Source organism: Bubalus kerabau, chromosome 7, assembly GCF_029407905.1.
Source record: "Bubalus kerabau isolate K-KA32 ecotype Philippines breed swamp buffalo chromosome 7, PCC_UOA_SB_1v2, whole genome shotgun sequence".
Taxonomy (NCBI): domain Eukaryota; kingdom Metazoa; phylum Chordata; class Mammalia; order Artiodactyla; family Bovidae; genus Bubalus; species Bubalus kerabau.
Window position 1 is genome coordinate 75,983,531 of NC_073630.1, and position 25,585 is coordinate 76,009,115.

Below are 25,585 nucleotides of genomic sequence, written 5' to 3' on the forward strand. Positions count from 1 at the left end.
GGGTTGCAAAGAGTCGGACATGACTGAGAGACTGAACTGAACTGAGTGTATATAAAATTTATATTACACTATGCTGTAGTCTAAAAAATTGTACATACCTTATTTAAAAAATACTTCATTGCTACAAAATACTAACCATCATTTGAGCTAACAGTGAGTTGTAGTAGTTTTCATTTTAAAAAAAAATTTATTTTGGCTGCACCAGGTCTTACTTGCTGCACTCATCATCTTTGATAGTCGCAGCATGTGAACTCTTAGTTTCTGCAGATGGGATCTAGTTCTCTGACCTGGGGTGGAGCCCAGTCCCCCAGCCACTGAACCACCAGGAAGTCCCAGAGTTGCTATTTTTAGGGCAGAGTTGTTTAGTTCAAAATCTGTGCTGTTGTGTGTGCTGAGTTGTTCAGCTGTGTCAAAATCTGTGGTATCTACTGTCATTTCCCCCTTATATATGGTATAATCTACTACCTCTTCCCTGCTGCACAGCTTGTGGGGTCTTAGTTCCTGAACCAGGGACTGAATCTAGGCCCCAGCAGTGAAAGAGCCAAGGCCTAACCACTGGGACACCAGGGAATTTCCTACAACCAATTATTTTTTATGCAATTTACAATTATCCCAGTAGGATAGACTACCAGAAGTTCAATTTCCAGTCAACGTGTGGGGTATGATTACTTTGAAACCTATTACTAAAGTAACTTCTTTCCAAAAGAACTGTACTTTAACAATGAAACTGTACCTTTTGTAGAAGGGGGTGGTGCGGGGGGAGACTTTGCTGATTTAATAAATAATGGAGTATGCTCATCTGGGGCTTCCCTGGTGGCTCGGTGGTAAAGAATCTGCCTGCAATGTAGGAGACCAGGGTTCGATCCCTAATTGGGAAGATCCCTTGGAGAAGAAAATGGCAACCCACTCCAGTATTCTTGCCTGGAGAATTCCATGGACAGAGGAGCTTGGTGGACTACAGTCCATGGGGTCACAAAGAGTTGGACACGACTGAGCGACTAACACTTATTTACTTACTATGCTAATCTAATAAATGCATAGCCACATATAACAGTGTATGCAATCAATAACTGTTTACTTTGCATTTGTTTAATTAAAAGTGCTGTGGAACATTTTATATATATTTATTCAATTTTATGAACTGACTGTTCATGTCAGTTAAGGTCTTAGAAAAATTTGCATGACTTCCTTTCACCTTACAGTTTTGGCTGATTTTTATTTCACCCACAAAAGTCAAAAGTTTTAACATAGTCAAATAGCTTCTTTTCTAAGGCTTTAAGTGAAGTGAAGTGAAAGTCGCTCAGTCGTGTCCGACTCTTTGCGACCCCATGGACCATACAGTCCATGAAATTCTCCAGGCAAGAATATTGGAGTGGGTAGCCTTTCCCTTCTCCAGGGAATCTTCCCAACCCAGGGATCAAACCCAGAGCTCCCACGTTGCAGGCGGATTCTTTACCAGCTGAGCCCCAAGGGAAGCCCTTCTAAGGCTTAGAGAGCCCTTCTTTCTCCAATTCTGATTCATTTATGACATCTTCTGGTTTTTCCAAGATGGAACCAGCAGAATTTTTATTGGTGTATGGTAAAAAGAAGGCAAGGAAGTGAATGTGTGTTTTCTACTGTTGGGATCAACCTGTTTCATGCAAGGCGTCCTCTTTCAAGGACAGAGGATCAGTCCCTTTTGTTAGGTAGCAGGTAGCTTGACTAAGCCTTGGGAAAGGACTCTAAGAGGCTTCATCTTCTAAAAACTATAATCATCCTCAATCTCAGAATACCTTTGGCCTACTGCTGCTGTATCACATTCCTTCAATGACCAATTTCCACTCTTTCCCTTTTCTTACTGTATACAAATGCATTAAGAATAATGATTTAAGGGTTTCGATTTAAAATCTCCACCGTGTGGGTCCCCTGCATACAATTTTGGGATTCTTGCTAGGAACGATCAACCTGAGGGAAAAAAATTTCCTGAAGAAGGTGGAGAGAGGTATTTCTTTTTTGCCCCCACCTGTATGTTCAGCTCTAAGACCTTTTCAATAAACAGAAGCAGGCCCTAAAGCAGATAAAAGAATAGTAAGCCCTACCTTTCCTTGCTGTTCTCATCAAGCTCAGTCGATAAATTACCTGAGGATGTCAGTATCTTTTCTTCTCTCTAAACAGAGTTCTTATGTAATTTAAGATTTTTATTTTCCATATTCCCAACTAAATCAAAAACATTCCCTAACTGCAACTTAGCCTCAAATAATTGTGAAACTCAACTTTAAAATGACAATTTTTAAAATCATGTGCATGTGCTTTGTGCTAAGTCGCTTCAGTTATGTCTGACTCTGTGTGACTCCATGGACTGTAGCCCACCAGGCTCCCCTGTCAAATGGGATTCTCAAGGCAAGAATACTGGAGTGGGTTGCCATGCCCTCCTCCAGGGGATCTTCCCAACCCAGGGATTGAACCCATGTTTCTTATTGTCTCCTGTACTGGCAGGTGGGTTCTTTACCACTAGTGCCACCTGGGAAGCCCTTTTAAATTTATGTAACTATGCCACTTTAATTGAATTACGGGCTTCCTTTGTAGCTCAGTCGGTAAAGAATCTGCCTGCAATGTAGGAGACCTGGGTTGGATTCCTGGGTCGGGAAAATTCCCTCAAGAAGGGTATGGTAACCCACTCCAGTATTCTTTCCTGGAGAATCCCATGGACAGAGGAGCCTGGTAGGTTCCCAGTTCATGGGGTTGCAAAAGTAAGACACAACTTAGTGACTAAACCACCATGCCACTTGAAATCATTGAGACTTCCCTTATTTTTTACTTTTCTCTTTTAATATAAGAATCCCCAATATAATCTTTAAGATGATAAACAGTATTCCTTTTCTTATTCTTTAATGGAATACCTTGTAATTATAGTGGTAAATAGTGATTTTAAGTGAATGTTTATGATATTAAAATCATACCTAACATTTGATCTCATTCATGTAAAATATAATGCTAATTCTGTTAGTAAAACAGCATTAGAAAAACATGGGAGAAGGCAATGGCACCCCACTCCAGTATTCTGGAAAATCCCATGGACGGAGGAGCCTGGTGGGCTGCAGTCCATGGGGTCGCCAAAAGTTGGACATGACTGAAGCAACTTAGCAGCAGCAGCAGAAAAACATATGGAAATGATATAATCAAGGAGGGACATCTTCATCTTTTAAGGTTGGCAGAGTTCTTTTACTTTATCGCATTGCAGGATTTCTCTTTCACATTACAGTATCACTTAAAGGGCCTACTATGTTGAGGCACCTAAAATACAAAAATGAAAAAATATCTCACTTTAAAGACATAGCTTAACTTGAAAACTAACTGCGACCATCCTCAGAAACTTCAATGCTTGGGGATGCTCAAAATGTCAGAACAGAATGGAGGAAGTTAGATTTCTCTTTATATACACAGATATTTCAACCATATTATACCACTATTTTAAAAAACATCTATCATAAATCTATGATCCTTCATGAATATGATCATATTCAACTAAAACTATTAGCGTTATCAGTTGTTAATCCAATTTTAATTTTCCTTGGCACTTATTTCTAAAAGGAATTCTCTCTTTTCAGGCAAAATGTCAGTTACATCAGAAGACAAGGAAGACATCTCAGGAAATCCTTTACTTTTGGTTTCTCAAGTCAGACCAATGGAACTAGGTAGGTATGGTACAGGCTGCTCAAAAATATAATGAAACTGATCTACATCAAATTGGAAAGTAAGACTGATATCAAATCTGAGAAAATGGGTGATTTTTTCCTGGTAGAAATACTTTGGAAATATTAGCTTCAAATCCCCAGTCTTTATGCTTTAAATATAGTATGGAATCTGATGGCCAAAATTACACATAGTAAGTGTGGTACTTAATATTTAATGAGCATATGACTTCAGCTATCCTGGAGGCTAAGAAAAGTAGAACTTTACATATGAAAGTAAATCATATAAAATCCATAATGAAGTCAAGGATGATTTTACTCACCCAAAAAGTCAACATAAGTCCCATTCTTGCTTATAAATTCTTACTGAAAGTTAATGCAAGTGAGGAAAAGTGCTTATTTGATTCAAGATGAAAAACATCTTAAATTTAAAACATCTTTAAATTTTTTTTAAATAAGAATGTCTTAAAATTAACATTTAATTTAAGATGAAAACCATCTTAAAACAAAGACATTAAACACAGCACAAAATAAAACACCTCTGTACCCAGGTAAACACTATGGTATTTTTTTTTAATGACTAATGTTATAGATGCTGAGGTCCAAACCACCTTTTTATTAAACATGAAATCTGAGTAAAATAATATGGTTGTGAAATAACTAATATAATGTCAAGAAATGTCTTTATCGTAAAATGAGTTGCAAAACTGTGCAGAGATCTAACACAAAGTTATTAAAGGATTTATAACTAAGTGGAGAAATTCTGCCTAATGCATTATGAAATTTCTGGCACATTTCATTAAAAGGATATAATACTTCACTTAAAATGGCATTTGGTCTTTAACCAATGGGACATCTTTTATATTCACAAAGAGTTAAGAAGCACCGATTATTAATGTGCTTCTTCTAAGTCCTTCATTCATGAATAGTCTTGGCTCTCAATCCTGAACTGCACACTAGAATCACAATCTGGGGATAAAGGATGGGGGCAGTAGTGTATAAAGGCTTCTCCAGGAGATTCTGACATGGAGCAAATGGAAATCATCAGATACAGAAAAGGCATGGGGAGGAGATAAATTGCTCACACTTATGGAAAAATTGTCTTCAACAAGCTGTTTTATACATAATTATATTGCTTTAAAGAAGTAAATATTACAAAATTATATATTCAACTTTCGCTATACACTGACATTAATCCCACATACTAAAGGAGCAGAATGGAAGAGAAAGAAATGCTAAAGAAGAAAGATGATCAAGATGTAACTAATTAAAAATACAACTTTATTAAACTCAGTCACCATCACAATAAGGAACAGATTCACGTTCTGTACTTTGATTTCCCAACTAGTTTAAGACAAAAGCTACATTATAATTTGCATTCCATTTCCCATAGAGAAAATTACTATCTTTAGTAATGTTGCATCCAATTATTTATCTTGTCTGATATATGTAACCCATATATCTCTTTTCCTCCCCACCCAACACAGGTGACTCTACAGCAATAATGGAACCCCCTAATAATTCAACTGTCATTCCAACTGTAGCAAATGAAGGAGGAAAACACTGGACTGTGCCAGAAGTCAGGGCTCTAATAGGCATCTGGTCTGATCAAGGAATACAACAACAACTAGAGGGAACAATGAGAAATAAAAGGATATTTGAACAAATTGCTGCCAAGCTTCAGAAACTTGGAATAGAGAGAGATTGGAAGCAGTGCAGAACAAAGTACAAAAACTTAAAACATGAATACAAGATTGTAAGAACAGCTAGAGACCTAGGCATGGCTAAAAGCATGAAGTTTTTTACTGAGTTGGATGCTATTCTGGGACACAAGAAAACAGAAAACTCACAACAGGAATCCCAAGATGAAGAGCAAGCCACAGGATGTGCCCATGTAAAGATGGAAGAGGATCAGACAGGTAGGAAAGCAAAGAAAAGTAATCTTAACATCATGCTACCATACAGAAAAATGTCAATAACCTGAATATAGTCTAAGGTAAATGGCAACCCACTCCAGTGTTCTTGCCTGGAAAATCTCATGGACGGAGGAGCCTGGTGGGCTGCCGTCTATGGGGTTGCAGAGTCGGACACAACTGAACTGACTTAGCAGCAGCAGTCTAAGGTAAATAGGTTTTACTAAATGAGATTCAACAAGCTAACTGCTCAATTTATCATGAAACAGATTTCATGCAAATTTGATCAGAACACAGAATGGTACAGAGTTATACAAAACAAGGAAAGAAAATTGGATTTCTAGAAGTTTAAAAAGACCAGTTTTACAGAAGCAAAAATAAAATTCTTGATGGCAGAAATTAAAAAAAATTTTTCATATCAGTTGTGGTAAAATTGTGAGTAAACAGAAAAAGTGCATTGAAAAACTCAGAAAAATACAAAACCTGTGAGAATGTGAGTTCTCTGAGGACACATCATAAAATTCTTCAAAATGAGTTTAACCTAAAGAATTGAGATGCAATTTACACAAAGACATGACTGCATGAAATAAATTGCATGCATTCTAGGCCAGGAGTCAGGAAATACAAGTTCTACCTCAGTCTCTGTGGAACTCTGAACTCAGGAGTGCCTCCTTCAGATTTGCTATGTAAAATGGTGGAATGGACGAGATGTTATTAAAGACCTCAGTGGCCACAATGTTTCTAGATCTTAATATCAGCCTTAAATGACACAGTCTTAATTCTTTATTTTTATTCTTAATTAGAGGATAATTACTTTACAATATGATGATAGTTTCTGCCATACATCAACATGAATGAAGTCCTAATTCCTAAAAGTATGAGTGGGAAAAAGAGGGAAATGACAAAAAGTTAGGATTGGGAAATGGTGGTGAGAAGTCCTAAAATGTTTCACTACAAAACAAAGAAAGAAACTGGTCTGCTAGAAAACTATACATCTCCTCCATTGAAATTAAAATGTAAAATAACTAGTGATCAAGTAGCCCAAAAGCAATGGCATGATTGTGTTCATACAGTAACTACTGGAGATGCAGGTGAACATAATCTTGTCAGTTTTATGTCAAGACCTAGTTCAGTTCAGTCAGTCAGTTCAGTCGCTCAGTCCGACTCTGCGACCCCAGGAATCGCAACACGCCAGGCCTCCCTGTCCATCACCAACTCCCGGAGTTCACTCAGACTCACGTCCATCGAGTCAGTGATGCCATCCAGCCATCTCATCCTGTGTAGTCCCCTTTTCCTCCTGCTCCCAATCCCTCCCAGCATCAGAGTCTTTTCCAGTAAGTCAACTCTTCGCATGAGGTGGCCAAAGTACTGGAGTTTCAGCTTCAGCATCATTCCCTCCAAAGAAATCGCAGGGCTGATCTCCTTCAAAATGGACTGGCTGGATCTCCTTGCAGTCCAAGGGATTCTCAAGAGTCTTCTCCAACACCACAGTTCAAAAGCATCAATTCTTCAGCGCTCAGCTTTCTTCACAGTCCAACTCACATCCATACATGACCACTGGAAAAACCATAGCCTTGACTAGATGGAACTTTGTTGGCAAAGTAATGTCTCTGCTTTTGAATATGCTATCTAGGTTGGACATAACTTTTCTTCTAAGGAGTAAACGTCTTTTAATTTCATGGCTGCAGTCACCATCTGCAGTGATTTTGGAGCCCCCAAAAATAAAGTCTGACACTGTTTCCACTGTTTCCCCATCTATTTCCCATGAAGTGATGGGACCAGATGCCATGATCTTCGTTTTCTGAATGTTGAGCTTTAAGCCAACTTTTTCACTCTCCTCTTTCACTTTCATCAAGAGGCTTTTTAGTTCCTCTTCACTTTCTGCCATAAGGGTGGTGTCATCTGCATATCTGAGGTTATTGATATTTCTCCCGGCAATCTTGATTCCAGCTTGTGTTTCTTCCAGCCCAGCGTTTCTCATGATGTACTCTGCATATAAGTTAAATAAGCAGGGTGACAATGTACAGCCTTGACGTACTCCTTTTCCTATTTGGAACCAGTCTGTTGTTCCATGTCCAGTTCTAACTGTTGCTTCCTGACCTGCATATAGGTTTCTCAAGAGGCAGGTCAGGTGGTCTGGTATTCCCATCTCTTGAAGAATTTTCCACAGTTTATTGTGATCCACACAGTCAAAGGCTTTGGCATAGTCAATAAAGCAGAAATAGATGTTTTTCTGCTACTCTCTTGCTTTTTCCATGATCCAGCAGATGTTGGCAATTTGATCTCTATTTCCTCTGCCTTTTCTAAAACCAGCTTGAACATCTGGAAGTTCACGGTTCACATATTGCTGAAGCCTGGCTTGGAGAATTTTGAGCATTACTTTACTAGCATGTGAGATGAGTGCAATTGTGAGGTAGTTTGAGCATTCTTTGGCATTGCCTTTCTTTGGGATTGGAATGAAAACTGACCTTTTCCAGTCCTGTGGCCACTGCTGAGTTTTCCAAATTTGCTGGCATATTGAGTGCAGCACTTTCATAGCATCATCTTTCAGGATTTGAAATAGCTCAACTGGAATTCCATCACCTCCACTAGCTTTGTTCGTAGTGATGCTTTCTAAGGCCCACTTGACTTCACATTCCAGGATGTCTGGCTCTAGGTCAGTGATCACACCATTGTGATTATCTTGGTCGTGAAGATCTTTTTTGTACAGTTCTTCTGTGTATTCCTGCCACTTCTTAATATCTTCTGCTTCTGTTAGGTCCATACCATTTCTGTCCTTTACTGAGCCTATCTTCGCATGAAATGTTCCCTTGGTATCTCTAATTTTCTTGAAGAGATCTCTAGTCTTTCCCATTCTGTTGTTTTCCTCTATTTCTTTGCATTGATCACTGAGGAAGGCTTTCTTATCTCTTCTTGCTATTCTTTGCAACTCTTCATTCAGAGTTCCAAACTCTGCTTATATCTTTCCTTTTCTCCTTTGCTTTTCGCTTCTCTTCTTTTCACAGCTATTTGTAAGGCCTCCTCAGACAGCCATTTTGCTTTTCTGCATTTCTTTTCCATGGGGATGGTCTTGATCCCTGTCTCCTGTACAATGTCACGAACCTCCGCCATAGTTCATCAGGCACTCTATCAGATCTAGGCCCTTAAATCTATTTCTCACTTCCACTGTATAATCATAAGGGATTTAATTTAGGTCATACCTGAATGGACTTCCCTGGTGGCTCAGACGGTAAAGTGTCTGTCACAATGTGAGAGACCTGGGTTTGATCCCTGGGTTGGGAAGTTTCCCTGGAGAAGGAAATGGCAACCCACTCCAGTACTCTTGCCTTGAAAAGCCCATGGATGGAGGAGCTTGGTGCAGGCTACTGTCCATGAGGTCGCAAAGAGTTGGGCATGACTGAGCGACTTCACTTTCACTGAATGGTCTAGTGGTTTTCCCTACTTTCTTCAATTTCAGTCTGAATTTGGCAATAAGGAGTTCATGATTTGAGCCACAGTCAGCTCCTGGTCTTGTTTTTGTTGACTGTATAGAGACTTATAACACCAGATGTTTAGTGACCTAAGACTAAAATACGTTTAAGGATGGGGAATCTAATTACAGAAAAATAAACAACCACAGTTTTTAGTATCAAGTTCACTCTAAAAGGGAAAATACTATATTAGAGCTTAAAACATAGTTCTAAAAGTAAATAAAAAAACACACCGCCATATATCCCACTGTATTTATACAGTTATTGCTGGAGATGCAGTTGAAGATGCCTTGGTCAGTAATATGTCAGAAGAGCTGAGAGAGACAGATATGAGGCAAAGCCCTTGCACAGGTAAAACAATATTGTTTTTATGTGTGTGTGTATATAATGAAATACATGTTATTACAAGATGCTGCTGCTGCAGGTTGTGTCACTGCCAAACTCATATGTTGGAACCCTAATCCCCACTGTTACTACATTTGGAGATGGGACCTTTGGGAGAAAATTAGGTTTAGATGAGGTCATAAGGGTGAGGCCTGCAGTATTATGATGGTTTAATATACTTATATACATTGGGCTTCCCAGGTGGCCAAGTGGTAAAGAAGCCACCTGCCAGTGCAGCAGAGGCAAAAGACGTTGGTTTCATCCCTAGGTCAAGATGATTCCCTGGAGGAGGGCAGAGAAACCGACTCCAGTATTCGTGCCTGGAAAAATCTCAGTCAGAGGAGCCTGGCGGGCTATAGTCCATAGTGTTGCAAAGAGTTGGACATGACTGAATGCACACACACCCATTATATACATTATATAATAGCCACAACATCTAACATGTTATTATAAGAACATATACAAGTATGTTATAACATTATACAGTATTGTTGGATAATATTCACATTTCCAAAATGCAGAAATGGAAGGTGGAAATTATTAATGACAGTGAAGGTCCCTGTGGCTGCTGTTCATAGCAGCATCGGCATCATCTAGGAACTCATTCAAAATGCAAATTCTTGGGCCCCCTCCAGAACCAGAAATTTGGAGTGAGTTCCAGGAGTTCCATATGTATTTAAGGTGATTCTGATACATGTTGAAGTTTGAGAACCACTGCCCTGTGGTATAGGGCACTTAGGGGATGCAGAGTGTGTTTCCTCTCTGATAGTTTGCCTTTTAGACAAAATTGAGGGAAGAAGGGTGACCAAGCTTCTAAGCAGAAGCCTAGCCATCATAGACCTTGTGCTAGTCTTTCAGTCCAAAGCTTCATGCAGCACTGAAAAGTTTAAAAACCAATTCTGATCCAAAAACCAGGTGCCCCACAGTCTTGGCAAACTTCACATTAAAAGCTCAATGGAAGAAAAGGAAAGCGGCTAGAACACTCAGTGACAGGTGAAAATGGAGAGAAATTAAGGAGACTAACCAAACAGGAATGTGCAGCTGACTAGTGGGACAACAAAGGTAAAGAAAACTGTGCTCCTAAGGATTCTAAAGGAATAACTGCAATGACCCTTTGTCACTGGAAGTTAAAATCAGATTCCCACATACAGTGTTTAATAAGAAAGAAAGGTTTCCATGAAAAAAGTTTAAAAACTTTAGAATATCTTTATCATTTTTAAATCTTAAATTTTTTTTAAAGATTTTTCAAAAAAAATTCAGAAGATTAAAGCTCATTAGTCCTCTGGAGAGCTCACTTAAACACAACACCTCAGTATAACTTCTTTTATGTAGAAGGAAAATATTAAGCCAGATGTAAACTGACAGGTTTTAAAAATGGTACATTTACATGTTAGTATGGAATATATCTAGAAAATATGAAACAGGATGTTTACAGTCATTTTAGAAATAACAGTATTTTAAACTTTCAAATGAATATAAAAGTAAAGGTATAAACCCACATAGATCCCAGCAGCTAAATATGTAAGAAAACACTATATATATACTTCATGATGCACAAGTTGCTAGTCCACTACTTGGAAGACTGTTATGTTAAGCTTAAAGACATGGATATCTATCTTTAGAAAAAATCAGGTCAATAGGTAGAGGTCAGCTCATTTTATTTTTATGTGCTTAGTTGCTCAGTCATGTCTGACTCTGCAAACCCATGGACTGTAGCCTGCCAGGCTCCTCTGTCCATGAGGATTCTCTAGGCAAGAATACTAGAGCGGGTTGCCATGCCCTCCTCCAGGGGATCTTCCCAACCCAGGAATCGAACCCAGGTCTCTCTCATTGCAGATGGAGTATTTACCATCTGAGCCACCAGGGAAGCCTATTTCATTTTTACATTTTACTAATAAATATTGTTATCGGAGTTGTCATTGCTCCAATATTGTTAACATTCACACTTGGTCATAAAACTGATCTCCCCAAAAGTAACACTTTACTATCTTAAAAGTATACTAAGCTTCTTCTTCTTCTTCTTCTTTTTTGTATTTCAAGTAAAAATTCAGCTAGAGCTATGGACCCCCACATTCCAGATAACTAATTAGTTTCCAACTTAGAACCCCTGTAGATTTTGGTTTAGTATTATGTTGTAGAGTGGATTCAAGCTCCTGTATTTTTAGAGAAGATCATCAAGCATAGCCAAGGTGTCATGTTTTTAGAGAATAAAACCAGCAGAGGGCTGAAAAGAGTAACACATAAGATTCAATTTGATTCCAGTCGGGAGAAAATTAGCTACTTCAAGTAAATTATCACTTAAAAAATGTATGACCAATGAAATATGAAGAAGCTAATCACTGGAAATTATCATAGAACACTTAGGCTCTATTACAATAAGTAAAAGGAAATGATATCTTGGTATCTCTAATTTTCTTGAAGAGATCTCTAGTCTTTCTCATTCCATTGCTTTCCTCCGTTTCTTTGCAAAGTGAAGGCTTTCTTATCTCTCCTTGCTATTCTTTGGAACTGTCCATTCAGATGGACATATCTTTCCCTTTCTTCTCTGCCTTTCTTTTCTCTTCTTTTCTCAGCTGTTTGTAAGGTCTCCTCAGACTACCATTTTGCCTTCTTGAAAATTTCTTTTTATTTGGGAAGGTTTGATCCCAGCCTCCTGTACAATGTTAGAAACCTCCGTCCATTGTTCTTGAGGCACTCTGGCTATGAGATCTAATCCCTTGAATCTATTTGTCACTTCCACTGTATAATGCCAAATGGCCTAGTGAGTTTCCCTACTTTCCTCAATTTAAGTCTGAATTTTACAATAAGCAGCACATAATCTGAGCCACAGTCAACTCCTGGTCTTGTTTTTGCTGACTGTATACAGCTGCTCCATCTTTGGCTGCAAATATAATCAATCTGATTTCAGTGTTGACCATTAGTCCATGTGTAGAGTCATCTCTTGTGTTGTTGGAAAAATGTGTTTGCTACAATCAGTGAGTTCTCTTGGCAAAACTCTGTTATCCTTTGCCCTGCTTCAATCTGTACTCCAAGGCCAAACTTGCCTGTTACTCCAGGTATTTCTTGACTTCCTACTTTTGCATTCCAATCCTCTATGATGAAAAGGACATCTTTTTTTGGTGTTAGTTCTAGAAAGTCTTGTAGGTCTTCATAGAACCATTCTACTTCAGCTTCTTCAGCTTTAGTGGCTGGGGCATAGACTTGGACTTCTGTGATGCTGAATGGCTTGCACTGGAAATGAACTGAGATCATTCTGTCATTTTTGTGATTGCACCCAAGTACTGTATTTTGAACTCTTTCACTGACTATGAGGACTAATCCATTTCTTCTAAGGGATTCTTGCCGACAGTAGTAGATATAATGGTTATCTGAATTAGATTTGCCCATTTGTTCACTGATTTTTCAATTCCTAACTGACTCCTAAAATCTATTCCTAAAATGATTTAAACAAGGTAGAATACTTCAATACCTTGGTAATCAGGCCAAAGTCACTGCTTTCTAGTATAAGACAGTCACAGGTAGATCAACTCTGGCTCCAAGCGGTGGTTTGTTGTTGTTCAGTCACTAAGTCATGTCTGACTCTTTGCAACCCCAGAGATGGGCACATATATTCTATTAGAGGCCACTCTTATCATCAGTCCAAAAATCCTATGTGAAAGGCTACATGGCTCTTTTAAGAATAATCAAAAGGAAAAGAGTTCTATTTTCCTTTTGGCTGTAGTAAAATGTATTTCCAAAATTAAAATATTCACTATCCTGGCAATTTAACAAAAATTAGCAACATGATGGCCAGCAGAGGGCATTCAAATATCTATTGTTAGTATCTCAGGTGTGCCAAGCATCTTGTTTTCTCCAATTCATTTATTTCTTTTAATAGACTGAAGATTCATCTGTAGTTTTCTTTAAAATGGAATGTTTAATTACTTCTGTATATTTTGCATACATTTGAATAATCTTAGGAGTAAAACTGCTCACTTTGCAACCCCATGGACTGTGGCCCGCCAAGCTACTCTGTCTATGGGGTTTTCCAGGGAAAAATACTGGAGTGGGTTGCCATTTCCTCCTCCAGGGGATCTTCCTGACCCAGGGATTGAACCTGTGTCTCCTGCATGGCAGGAGATTCTTTACCACTGAGTCACCCAGGATGCCCAGCAGTAAAATTATTATATAAATTAATGTACTTTAGTCATATGAAACAACATTGAGAACCTTTAAAAAATTAAAAAGCTCAGACATAGGTAAGCTGATAAATTTAAACAGTCTACTTGTTAATTTAAAAAGTATAATTTCTATAATTCTTACTGTTTATACTTTAATCTTTTATTTTTTATTTTTTTATACTTTAATCTTTTAAAAAGCTGTGACAAAATAAAGCTTATGGCTGGTCTTTGCCCCTAGCTCCTGGCACAGAGTTTCAAAAATCTTTGGAATTTCTAATGGTAGAAGTGTCTTTTTGTTTTTTGTCTTAATGATAGAACTTAGTACATACTGCAAGTGCACACACACACATTCATAGATGAGTACAAACAAGATTCCTACATCATACTGGGGGATTGTAACCATGTATCTTTGAATTAACAGAATATTATGGTTTATAAAATGTTGTTGTTTAGTCACTAAGTCATGTCCAACTCTTTGCAACCCCATGGACTCCTCTGTCCATGGGATTTTCCAGGCAAGAATACTGGAGTTTGTTGCCATTTCCTTCTCCAGGGATCAAACCTGTCTCCTGCATTGGCAAATGGATTCTTTACCACTGAGCCATCACGGAAGGCAAAGTGTAGAAGGGATCGTTATTATTTCTTACAATTCTATGTGAATCTATAATTATCTCAATAAAATTTCAATTAAAAGACAAACAGTAGATTAGGGAGCCCCCGGTTGATGAAGCACAAGCTGGAATCAGGATTGCCGGGAGAAATATCAATCTCAGCTATGCAGATGATACCACCCTTATGGCAGAAAGCAAAGAAGAACTAAAGAGTCTCTTGATGAAAGTGAAAGAGGACAGTGAAAAAGTTGACTTAAAACTCAACATTAAGAAAACTAAGATCATGGCATCCGGTCCCATCACTTCATGGCAAATAGATGGGGAAACAATGGAAACAGTGACAAATTTCATGGTGACTGCAGCCATGAAATTAAAACACACTTGCTCCTTGGAAGAAAAGCCATGACAAACCTAGACAGCATTTAAAAAGCAGAGGTATTACTTTGCCAACAAAGGTCCGTCTAGTCAAAGCTATGGTTTTTCCAGTAGTCATGTATGGATGTGAGAGTTGGACTATAAAGAAAAGCTTAGCACCAAAGAATTGATGCTTTTGAACTGTGGTGTTGAAGACTCTTGAGAGTCCCTTGGACTGCAAGGAGATCCAACCAGTCCATCCTAAAGGAAATCAGTCCTGAATATTCATTGGAAGGACTAATGCTGAAGCTGAAACTCCAATACTTTGGCCACCTGATGGGAAGAACGGACTCATTTGAAAAGACCCTGATGCTGGGAAAGATTGAAGGCAGGAAAAGTGGACGACAGAGGATGAGATGGTTGGATGGCATCACCAACTCAATGGACAAGAGTTTGAGCAAGCTCTGGGAGTTGGTGATGGACAGGGAAGCCTGGCGTGCTGCAGTCCATGGGGTTGCAAAGAGTCGGACATGACTGAGCTACTAAACTGAACTGAACTGATATGGCTCTAGAGCACAACCTGTCATTTGAAGTCTTGATATTGCTAGAAGCTAAACTTCATCCTAGTCTCCTGGTCCAAACATGTCCTTCATAAGAAGATGAGGTCCTACCCTGATGTACATCTTCACACACCCACTGCGGCAATATGTTTACAGCCCTCTATCTATACTTTTGCCTCAAGGTTTATTAATACAAACCATTGTCTAATTGTAGAATAATCATTGCAAGTAACTATATAGACACCTATACTTACTAACATAGAATTCTTTTTTAAAAATGTTCAGTGTATAGGGAAGTACAGCTGAGACAAAAGAACACTACCATAACGTTGCTATACTTCAACATAGCAATCCAACATACACATAGGAGGAGGAGATTTCCCCAAATTACCAACAGCGCGGTTGTAAACATCCTGAACATATACTGGTCCACCAGGACAAATTCCTGTTACATTTACCATGCTAAGCATTTTAAGTTCCTTAAAATGTTAATCACTGTCTGCTTAATACCTCAATATAAAGACTGCTAAAACCACTTTAGAGTCTTTTATTCCTTTACATGTAGTGCAATAAGGATTATTCTTAGTTACAATGAGGACTGAATGAAAAAAAGAGCTGTAAGAGCTCTTTGGCAAGCATTAAAATGTAACGGTGAAAGCTGTTAAGCAAATTAGGTCACAAACCACTTTTATACTTTCAAACCAAGCTTCCTGCCTTGTGACTTTGAAGGCAGACTACTTTTCAACATTGTGTTGGTGGTGAATCCTCTTAAGGCCATCTTCAAATCTGGTTCAAGATGGCAAATGTTCTTGGCTTTGAGGTTACACTTTTGATGCTGGGATCCAGGCTTATTACGTTTTCAGTGTAGTCTTCACCTGCCAAAGTGCATTAGGGTTCTGTGAACAACACTGAAATTACTACTGTCTTTGTTTTCTGACAGAGGAAGACACTGCAAGTAATGCCTCAGATGAGGTGGGCGGCCCCACAGCACCACACGGTATCCCTGGGTCAGGTAAGGGATCTAAATTGTTGAATTTTAAATGTTCTTTTGATTTTTAAAGCCTAATATATACCAGTTGAAGTAGTTATAGGGAAGATGTCTACTATAGATGATCCCAAAGGCCTCATTATATTGAATACCTGAGTTGGTAGAGTTTATGGTAGGGGAGTAAAGAATTGTCTATTCCTACTTCTTACTAAAAAAAAAAAAAATATGTAAATACCAAGACACTCTGTATTCATAAATATGCAATCAAGGATACCTGTTGATGAAAAGCAGGTAAATTATTCTCACTAATACTGGGGGTTAATCTGTCTTATTTTAAAAACTTTGAATGTATGAAAAAAATTTTGATCCTTATATTGAAATTCTCAATGCTTTACGTCAGTCCAGTTTGCTTTAAATGAATGATACTGAAATACAGGATGTATCTAATAATTGTGAATCATATTGATTCATAGGAAATCATATTCCTTTAGAAGATACTAAAAGTCATTTACAGATTATAATAGTGAGTGACACAGGCTGGAAAACACTGGTGTGACAAGGAGGTCAGAGCACTTATAAACATATGGTCTCATGAAAAAATTAAGCAAATGCTTGAAGGGGGCCACAAGAAATAAAGAAATATTTGAGGAAATTGCCAGAAGATGAATGCAGTTTGGAATAGACAAGAGACTGGAAACAATGTCATACCAAATACATAAATTTTAAATTATGAATACAGAGTTTTACAAAAGAAAAATGTCAACCCTCAAAGAAAAATGAGATTTTTATGAAGTTGATGGCCTCCTAAGACAACCATCTCTCAGAACTGCCAAATGGAAACAAGGTTACTATGTAACCTTGGAATTAGACTTTTTAAGGTGAAAATTCTATAAACCTTCCTCTTTGTATTTAACTTAGCAAAAAATTCAATAATAAATTCCTAATACTATTTTATGTTCAAATGGCTCCCTAAATTATTATAAACCATATACCTATTAAGTCAAGAATTTCAATTTCAAGCCTTTCCTAAAGATTTAGGAAAGATTAGTACCAAAATCTGTAGAAGGCAATGGCAACCCATTCCAGTGTTCTTGCCTTGAGAATTCCAGGGACAGGGGAGCCTGGTGGGCTGCCGTCGATGGGGTCGCACAGAGTCGGACACAACTGAAGCGACTCAGCAGCAGCAGCAACACCAAAATATTCCTAATTCTTAAACTCTTTCATCTGTCCAATCACTTAAATATTCTAACTGTAGAATACTTGAATGCTTGCAAAACTAATGCACTTTTAGACAATGTCATATAATGACTATTTTCCTATGTTCTCTTGTTTAAGAATTATTTGAAAATCATACCAAAAACCCAAGAGAAAAGAGCATCAAGAGAAAAGCACTTGAAGATGGTAAGAGTCTGAAATATGCCAACTTTTCCCACACTGATTAAAACTTCTGTAGCTTTTTCCTGATAGATGTTTATTCTTGTCCTTGACAAATCAAGACTATTATTTATGAGCTGTGTGAGAGCAAAAAATGCTGAAAAATCATTTCTTTCATAGCTTATTAATAGGAAAGTAACAAAGTAAACAGAAACTTTCCCACGTCAAATTTCTGCACAATTATCTATCCTTAGCCTTTAAATTACACTTTTCTGTGACTGCCATTAGAATACTAGGATGTAAAAGGAAAACCCCCACAAAGTAATAAGTTCTGAATTTTGCTTTTCTCCAAAGGTAACAATGGCCATAACTTTTTAGTAATTCTACAAAAACTGAGAAGCCAGCTAATTATGAAGCTGTCATTCCAAACTGACCCATTATAAGTAACAGAAAAGGTTACTTATAATGTGGGTGCATGCTAAATGTCTTCAGTCATGTCTGACTCTGTGTGACCCTATGGACTGAAGCCCACCAGGCTCCTCTGTCCATAGGATTCTCCAGGCAAGAATACTGGAGTGGATTGCCATGCTCTCCTCCAGAGGATCTTCCTAACCCAGGGATCAAACCTGCATCTTTTACATCTCCTACATTGGCAGGCAATTTCTCTACCACTAGCACCACCTGGGAAGCCCAACCTAATAATAATAATATAGCATAAAGAAAAACAAAGACTATAAGAAAAGGCACTGGTCTGAGAAACAGAAAACCTAATTTTTCTAGTTTCTCTTTACCCTTAAAATTCAACATGGAGCAAATGACTGCATCTCTCTAGATTGCTAAAATAATCCAACTTTAGCATTTTATAGATTTATAATTGATCTAATTGTTTTGAGTTCACATAAATAGTTGAAGACCTCAGTTTTTACAAAGTGAAGACACCTGTGCACCTACCACTCAACTCAAGATCTAAAACACTACCAGCACCCTAAAGACCAGACCCCCCCCACTTCATTAATTATCCTGTTAGCCCCCATGCGTCCATGCTAAGTCGCTTCAGTTGTGTCTGACTCTGTGACCCTATCGACTGCAGCCTGCCAGGCTCCTCTGTCCATGGAATTCTCCAGGCAGGAATATTGGAGTGGGTTTCCATGCCCTCCTCCAGGGGATCTTCCCAACTCAGGCATTGAACCCGCATCTCTTACATCTCCTGCATTGACAGGTGGGTTCTTTACCACTAGCAGCACCTGGGAAGCCTGTTAGCCCTGGTAAAAGTTATCAATGTTCATTACCATAGGCTAGTTTTATTAATAGAATCATACAATTGTCTTTTCCTTTAGTATGTATTTTGTAATGTCAAGCTTCTTTCACACAGCATTGTTTGAGAGTCATCCATGATTTTACTTGCAGCAGGAGTAATAGGAACATACATCCCTCTACTTTCTCTATCCAATGTTCCCAGATTGGGGCTACTAAGAATAATGCTGCTATACAAATTCCTGTGCATGTCTCCCATACTGTTGAGTACACACCCAGGAGTGGGATGCAGGGTCACAGGGTATGCATATATCCAGGTAGTGTTCTAAGCACGTTATATATTAATACATTTAATCCCTACTACAACTCTCTGAGGTAAGTGATACCATTATCCCCATTTACAGAGGAGGAAATGGAGGCATGAACAAGTCTGCTCTGTTGAACCAGTTGCTCTACTGCCTCTCTGTGGGGGCAGGGACCATCAGCCTCGTGTAGCACAGTATTCCTAGTGTCAACCACAGGGCCCTGCATACACACAGGACGAGCTCAACAAATATTTTTTGAATAAAGTATTAGAGAATAGCAGGACTCCACTGTTCCCCAACCCTGCCCAACAACACTTATATCTCACGAAAGCTGAAAATTTTATTCTCCATTTTTTGACATAAATTACAAATCAGATGAGTTGCCTCATGTTTTCCTTCTCTCAATGCCCTTTAATGGATGTGCGACTGAAAAGGGAAACTGCTAAGGATTAACCACACGAAAGTATCATTCCCAAGGCACTGACTGTGCACCGGACCTTTAAAATATTCAAGTCTAGCCCAACAGGTGAGAAACAGAGTCAGAAATTAGACTTTCCCAAGATCAAACTATTACTAGGAAACCTAGTAGACTTCAAGTCTTATGTTAAAGAGGCTATTCCCAACACTCACCAAAACGACAAATCAGTAGTACCTTAAGATCCTTGGGGGATAAGTCACTTTTCCAACTAAGGGAATGTAAAACACTAGAGGAATGTAACATATTTGGCTATTATTTCTAAGAGATAAAAATAAAAAAAGTTAACCCCAGCCTTAATATGGCAATTCAAAGCAAGTTCTCTGATAATCTACTCCTGGGTTTCCCAACAAACTAAATGAAGACAACTGGGAACAAATTCCATAGGTTTGTCTGAGTGCATCCCTCCTCTCTACCTCCCAAGTGCCTTTCTAGTGATACGTTATATACTTTTTGCAGAATCAGCATCTATATCTCTTAAGAAAACTGCTTCTGAGACCGCTGCAAATCAGTTTCCTCAAAGAACAACAGAACCAAAAGATTCTTCAGAATATTTTTGCAGTCAGGAGACTCCCTACGTGACCCAACTTCATCAGGTAAATGTCATAAATTTTTAGAAAAGGTATGAAAATGTTTACCAGTTGTAGGGTTCAGTTCCTAACACAGGAAGATGATAATTCACTTGAAGGGCATTTTTGTCCCCTAACTAACTAAGGAAAGGCTAACTAGCTGATTCATGTGATAAATGTCTGAAATTTTAGTAATTCCTTTTATGGAATCTTCAAATATGTCCATGTCATTCTAGTCTCCATTAACTGGGACTGTGGTTTAAAGATAAAGATCTCTAATCTACAATGGGGTGTATGGTTTGTCCCAACTCTGCAAACCTCAGAACTCATTGATGTTTAAGCCCGAAAAAGTAATTGATTATATTTATCTGGCATAAACAAGCACACACACACAGCTTTATAGCTGAAGAGGACAACCAATTAGCTTAACACTGAAAATTCCCCCTGACAGAAAGCAGAGCTATGGTATAAATCTGCAAATAGCCAGACTACTAAAAAAGAAGGACTTCTGGATGAACCCATCTGGATTAAGCATCCAGTGCATGACTGTCTAGTAATTGATATTCCATTTGTTTTTATATATAAAATACATAACACCACAACATTCAGAGGTTCTGTCATCCCTGACACTAAATATCTATGCCTAAGAGAGAACCAAAAACAATGCAAAAGTGACAGACATTTCAGTTTCTAGAGCCTTCTGCAACAGATCACCACCTGCCAATGTACACTGTATATAACTAATTCTATATTAAATTATAACAACCCATCTAGGCTTCAAATTTTGACATTCCTTGATTTACTGTCAAATGAAAACATTTTTTGAAAATTTATTGAAGTACAGTTGACTTACAATGTTAATTTCTGCTGTACAGCAAAGTGATTCAGCTATATTTATAACAAACATTCTTTTTCATATTCTTTTCCATTATGGTATCACAAGATATGTAATATAGTGTCCTGTGCTATACAGGAGGACCATGTTGTTGTTATCCATTCTATTAAAAACATTCTTTCTTAATCTTTCACCCCTACAGCAGCAGATTTTATCTTCTAGACATAAAGAAGTTTCATATTCTTAGAATCAGTTTCCCTAATGTATGAGGACTTTTGCTAATTTAAAATTGTGAACTGGATAGGGTTATGGGCAAGAACCAGCGCTCTCAAAGAATCTTAATGATTCTATGCCTGCTGCTGCTGCTGCTAAGTCACTTCAGTTGTGTCCGACTCTGTGTGACCCCATAGACAGCAGCCCACCAGGCTCCCCCGTCCCTGGGATTCTCCAGGCAAGAACACTGGAGTGGGCTGCCATTTCCTTCTCCAGTGCATAAAAGTGAAAAGTGAAAGCAAAGTCGCTCAGTCGTGTCCGATTCTTAGCTACCCCATGGACTGCAGCCTACCAAGCTCCTCCGTCCATGGGATTTTCCAGGCAAGTGTACTGGAGTGGGGTGCCATTGCCTTCTCCGGATCCTATGCCTACACAAGGAAAACTTAAATGGTTTTCCACTAATGCTTTTCTTCTCCAGAAGCTATTGAGTTTTTTGCCACTGTTACTGAAAGTATCACAAGGTCAATCTTCAACACCACAGTTTAGCAAATACTTGCTCTGTCAAATAAGCAGCCTGATAGAATCCATTAGGTTTTCTCTATCATCATGTAGTAATCACATTTTTATTGCCCTTCAGTTCAGTTCAGTTCAGTTCATTCACTCAGTCGTGTCCGACTCGGCGACCCCATGAACCGCAGTACGCCCGGCCTCCCTGTCCATCACCAACTCCCGGAGTCCACCCAAACCCATGTTCATTGTGTCGGTGATGCCATCCAACCATCTTATCCTCTGTCGTCCCCTTCTCCTCCTGCCCTCAATCTTTCCCAGCATCAGGGTCTTTTCAAATGAGTCAGCTCTCCGCATCAGGTGGCCAAATGATCTCCACATCATTATTGCCCTTAGCTTGTATCAATATTATCTAATTTCATTAATTCTTTCACTTAAAAGCAACTGTAGATAAGTGCATATAATTAGGAATAAAGTTATTCATAAAAAAAATTACCCTACTTTTCTTTACACACACATTTAAATAGGAGATATTGGGGATGAACTTTATGAGTTAACTAAGAAAGTAAATAGTTAAAAAAAAACTCAAGGTCAGTCTCATATCTTCCTCACAGACCACCAGGCAACTCTAAAGATCCCTTGTGTTTGTACACCTCTTCCCATGTCAGGATATCCAAAATAACTTCTGTGAAGAATGTTATAAACTCACGGTGTTATGGAGTTCCATATGAATAGCTTTTAGTTTTTCCTTGGATTATATATATAATCCTCTCAATAACATTAATGTATTTTAAAATAAGATCTCTATTATGGTCAACCCACAGTTATCCAAAATTAATTCAAATTAAAAATATTCTTTTTGATTCATCCTAGAATTCTAAATTACTCTCAGCTTTTAGTAAACAAGGAATATACAAGATGTGAAACTCAAACCCAACTATTCTGGATCCTGAAAAAAGCAAAAAGCCTACTTCTACTTTAAGTTTGGTGGAGGGAAAGCTAATCATTTGGAATGCATTTATACATATTTCTCCCATATTGCTGATAAGTGTTATCACCAAGTTCCTTAACTGTTCTAGAAGTTGTTGCTGAGGTATCCTCTTATGGAAACTGTAATATTTTCAGTGATGTCAGGCTTAGGTTTATATTTCTTACCCTTAAGAAAACTGTTTATATTAAAACTTAGTTCAGTTAGTAGGAAATGGAAAGATCACAGAAGCAAAGTTATTTTTTAACTCAAAGGATCTATCAGTTTTTCAAAGTCAGTGTGTATCTTGTCATACAGGTTCTCTCCCTCTTTTAAAGAAGGGAATTATTTTGGCATTTCCTTACTACTAATCTTTTCATTCATTATCTAAAATGTTTACCAAAGAATTTTTTGCACATTCATTATTCCTCCGTGATTGGATTATTATCTGTTGGAATTCATGAGATCTAGAACCGGTAGTTCCTTTTGAACATCAACCGATTCAGCTTCCCCGGGTTTGAATCCTTACATTCCCATAGCTATAACTTCGTTCAAATACAGCATCTGCCCAATAGCTCTGCTCTTGCAAACAAAAGCTTGTGGTGGTTGCAGGCTCCCCGCGAAACCTCAAAGTGTATTGTAGGTCTAGGACTAGCAAACACCCCACACGGTTCTACCACAAGAACAGCTTCAGACTCTGGGAGATCAAAACGCGCAAGCAAACAAGGAAGAACCTCGACTGGGCTAGTCCAGCCGACTGGAGCCTTACAATCTGGTCAGATCCAGGAGGGGTGCACTACACCGGGAGCTCGGAGAGCCCCTAAAGACCGTTAAGGGTGGCGGGGGACAGGCTGAAGTCCAGGGAGACAAGAGAGCCCTGGCGCACGCCTTGGCAATCTGGTGAATGCCACAGGAAGGTACCAGTCCAGGTAAGAGAGAGGTCCGGCCCCTAGTTCTCAGGCGTCCGCGAGATCGCCAACTCCGGCCGCGGGAAGCGGATAGGGCAGATGGAGAACACGAGCCGCCATCCCCACCCCTCACCCAGTCGCTCACCGGTGCTGCAGCCCCACGAGTCCCAGAGTGACCACATGTGGTACGTCTAGCTGCGTGGGCCACTCTCCTGAGGCGATGCACCCGAACACGCCACATTCCTCTCGGATCCCTAACTCCTCCAGCTCCATGTCGCCGCCGGAAGCACGTGGTGGGACCCGCCGCCGCGGCAGGGTTCTAAGCACCAACCAGTAGACTGTTCGGCCTGCAAGCCTCCGAAGGTCCGACCGGGTACAGCTGCTTCCTTCGCAGCGGCTCGACCCTCGCTACTGCGGCGGCGCGTGCTTTCCCCTGAGAGGGATTTGTCTCCACCCCCTCCACTCTGCCCCGCCCCTCCGGGCTGGCCAATGAGCGAGGACGGAGGGCGAGGCCCCGCGGTTGAGTGGAGGAGTGACGGCCCTGTGGGGGTGGAGCTAGCCCTCCCCTGAGGCCTGTGGGAGGATAATTTTTCCGCATGTGCATCTCTCCGTTATTTTCTAGCATCCAAGACGGAGGTAATAGAACTAACGGGGTTAATGTCATTTCTCTCCCAGAGGATATACACTTTGTATGTCCCTCCTCATATGCTTTTCCCCGAGCCGTCACTACTTGGTATGCCCCAACTTCTGAGCCGCTCTCTCTGGCGAGGAGGGGCCCAGTCAGCGAGCGGCAGAAAAGTGGGGAGGGGCCGCCAGTGCGCGCCATTTTTCTTGCCAAGAACTGCGCCCGCGCTGGGCGGGGCGGGGGAGCCCGCGTCGCTGCGCCTGCGCGGCGGGAAGCCTTGCTCCGGGGTTCAAGTTCTGGGTAGGTTAGGGACCCGCGATATTCCGTGGCCGCGGAGATGTTCGAAGAGACCCGGAGGGGGCGCTAGGGGTCACGCGGCCATGCCAGGGCGTGCCTGTGGGCGGTGCCTCGCTCCCCCGCCCCGTGAGCCTCTCTGATCGCGTTTCTTTTCCAGAGTCCTGCGTCTCTTCCCTGCGTCTCTTCCCAGAGGTCTGAGGCCGAAGCCCTCAGACCTCTCCGGACAATGGCGGCAGTCGAAGGTGAGTTAATTGGCGTCCGCAGGAGTTGGGACTCCACGGTCTTTCCGCCTCTCTCACGCTGGCCTGTGCGCTGTTCTTGGCTCCCCACGGCATCCTTCCCCGGACTGTGCCCCGTCTCCCTGCATCCGCCTCTCTAGGCCACTGGGCGCGCGGGCACGTGGCCCTGACGCTGCGCAGCCGTGCGTTAGAAACAAAGCGCTCCGGGGCCTTCGAACTTTTTGTAACATCCAGAACTTCTCATGGAATGAGGAAAAGGCGCAAAGGGTCATTGGAACGAGAGATGGCCAGAAATTAGAGAGATACCTGCAAATCGCGTTTGCAATAATAGGTATTGCAAAACAAACACAGGAACATTTAATGTTGATTCCCGAAACCAAAGTCTTAATTTTCCCTTTAGGTTAATAATAGCCTGTTTCAGAAAATTAATAACTGAACCTTCTGAGGATTTTTATATTTCCTGTCTAGATTTTGTTTTTAGCCATTTTATGCCAATGAGAGTTTCAAAGTGAAGTGAAAGTGAAGCCGCTCAGTCGTGTCCGACTCTTTTCAAAACCACCAGGCAAAAAGTTTCTTGCTTCACTTTGTATTTATCATGTTACATATTTATAATCGTTTTGTCCATGCGTGATGAGGATCCTCAGGAAAGATAGTTTGTGCTATTTTTACTGCTAAATTATATCCAAAGTAGTACCATTTCAACGCATAAGCAATATAAAAATTGTGATTTTTGCGAGTTTAAAAAAAATATTGAAATCCAGTGTGTATTTTACACTTACATCATCTCAATTTGGAGTAGCCACATTTCAAATGTTTCATAGGCACCTGTGGCTAGTGGCTGTCCTTTATTGGACAGCACCATCCTAGATGTTCTTATCTCTTTGCAGAAGTTCTGTAGTTTTCAGT

General features: G+C 39.8%; 2 protein-coding genes across 10 annotated transcripts in view; one reads left to right on the forward strand and one right to left on the reverse strand.

The window, feature by feature from the left end:
- Positions 1-23,967, reverse strand: part of PPAT (phosphoribosyl pyrophosphate amidotransferase) — a 38,961-nt gene extending 14,994 nt beyond the window's left edge. For 2 of the 4 annotated variants that reach the window (XM_055588659.1, XM_055588656.1), the window contains exon 1: positions 23,664-23,967. In XM_055588659.1, the coding sequence (XP_055444634.1) occupies positions 23,664-23,791 (128 nt within the window). In that variant the 5' untranslated portion in view covers positions 23,792-23,967. The remainder of the gene's footprint in view (positions 1-23,663) is intronic. The other 2 variants (XM_055588661.1, XM_055588657.1) reach the window with 2 other exon arrangements.
- Positions 1-25,585, forward strand: part of PAICS (phosphoribosylaminoimidazole carboxylase and phosphoribosylaminoimidazolesuccinocarboxamide synthase) — a 44,529-nt gene that overhangs the window by 1,174 nt on the left and 17,770 nt on the right. For 2 of the 6 annotated variants that reach the window (XM_055588653.1, XM_055588649.1), the window contains exons 2-8: positions 3,588-3,674; positions 5,159-5,590; positions 9,316-9,405; positions 16,064-16,135; positions 17,447-17,512; positions 19,979-20,115; positions 24,598-24,682. In XM_055588653.1, coding sequence (XP_055444628.1) covers positions 3,588-3,674; positions 5,159-5,590; positions 9,316-9,405; positions 16,064-16,135; positions 17,447-17,512; positions 19,979-20,115; positions 24,598-24,682 — 969 coding nt within the window. Of the gene's footprint in view, positions 1-3,587; positions 3,675-5,158; positions 5,591-9,315; positions 9,406-16,063; positions 16,136-17,446; positions 17,513-18,570; positions 18,705-19,978; positions 20,116-24,597; positions 24,683-25,585 lie in introns of those variants that run through there. The other 4 variants (XM_055588650.1, XM_055588651.1, XM_055588652.1 and 1 more) reach the window with 4 other exon arrangements.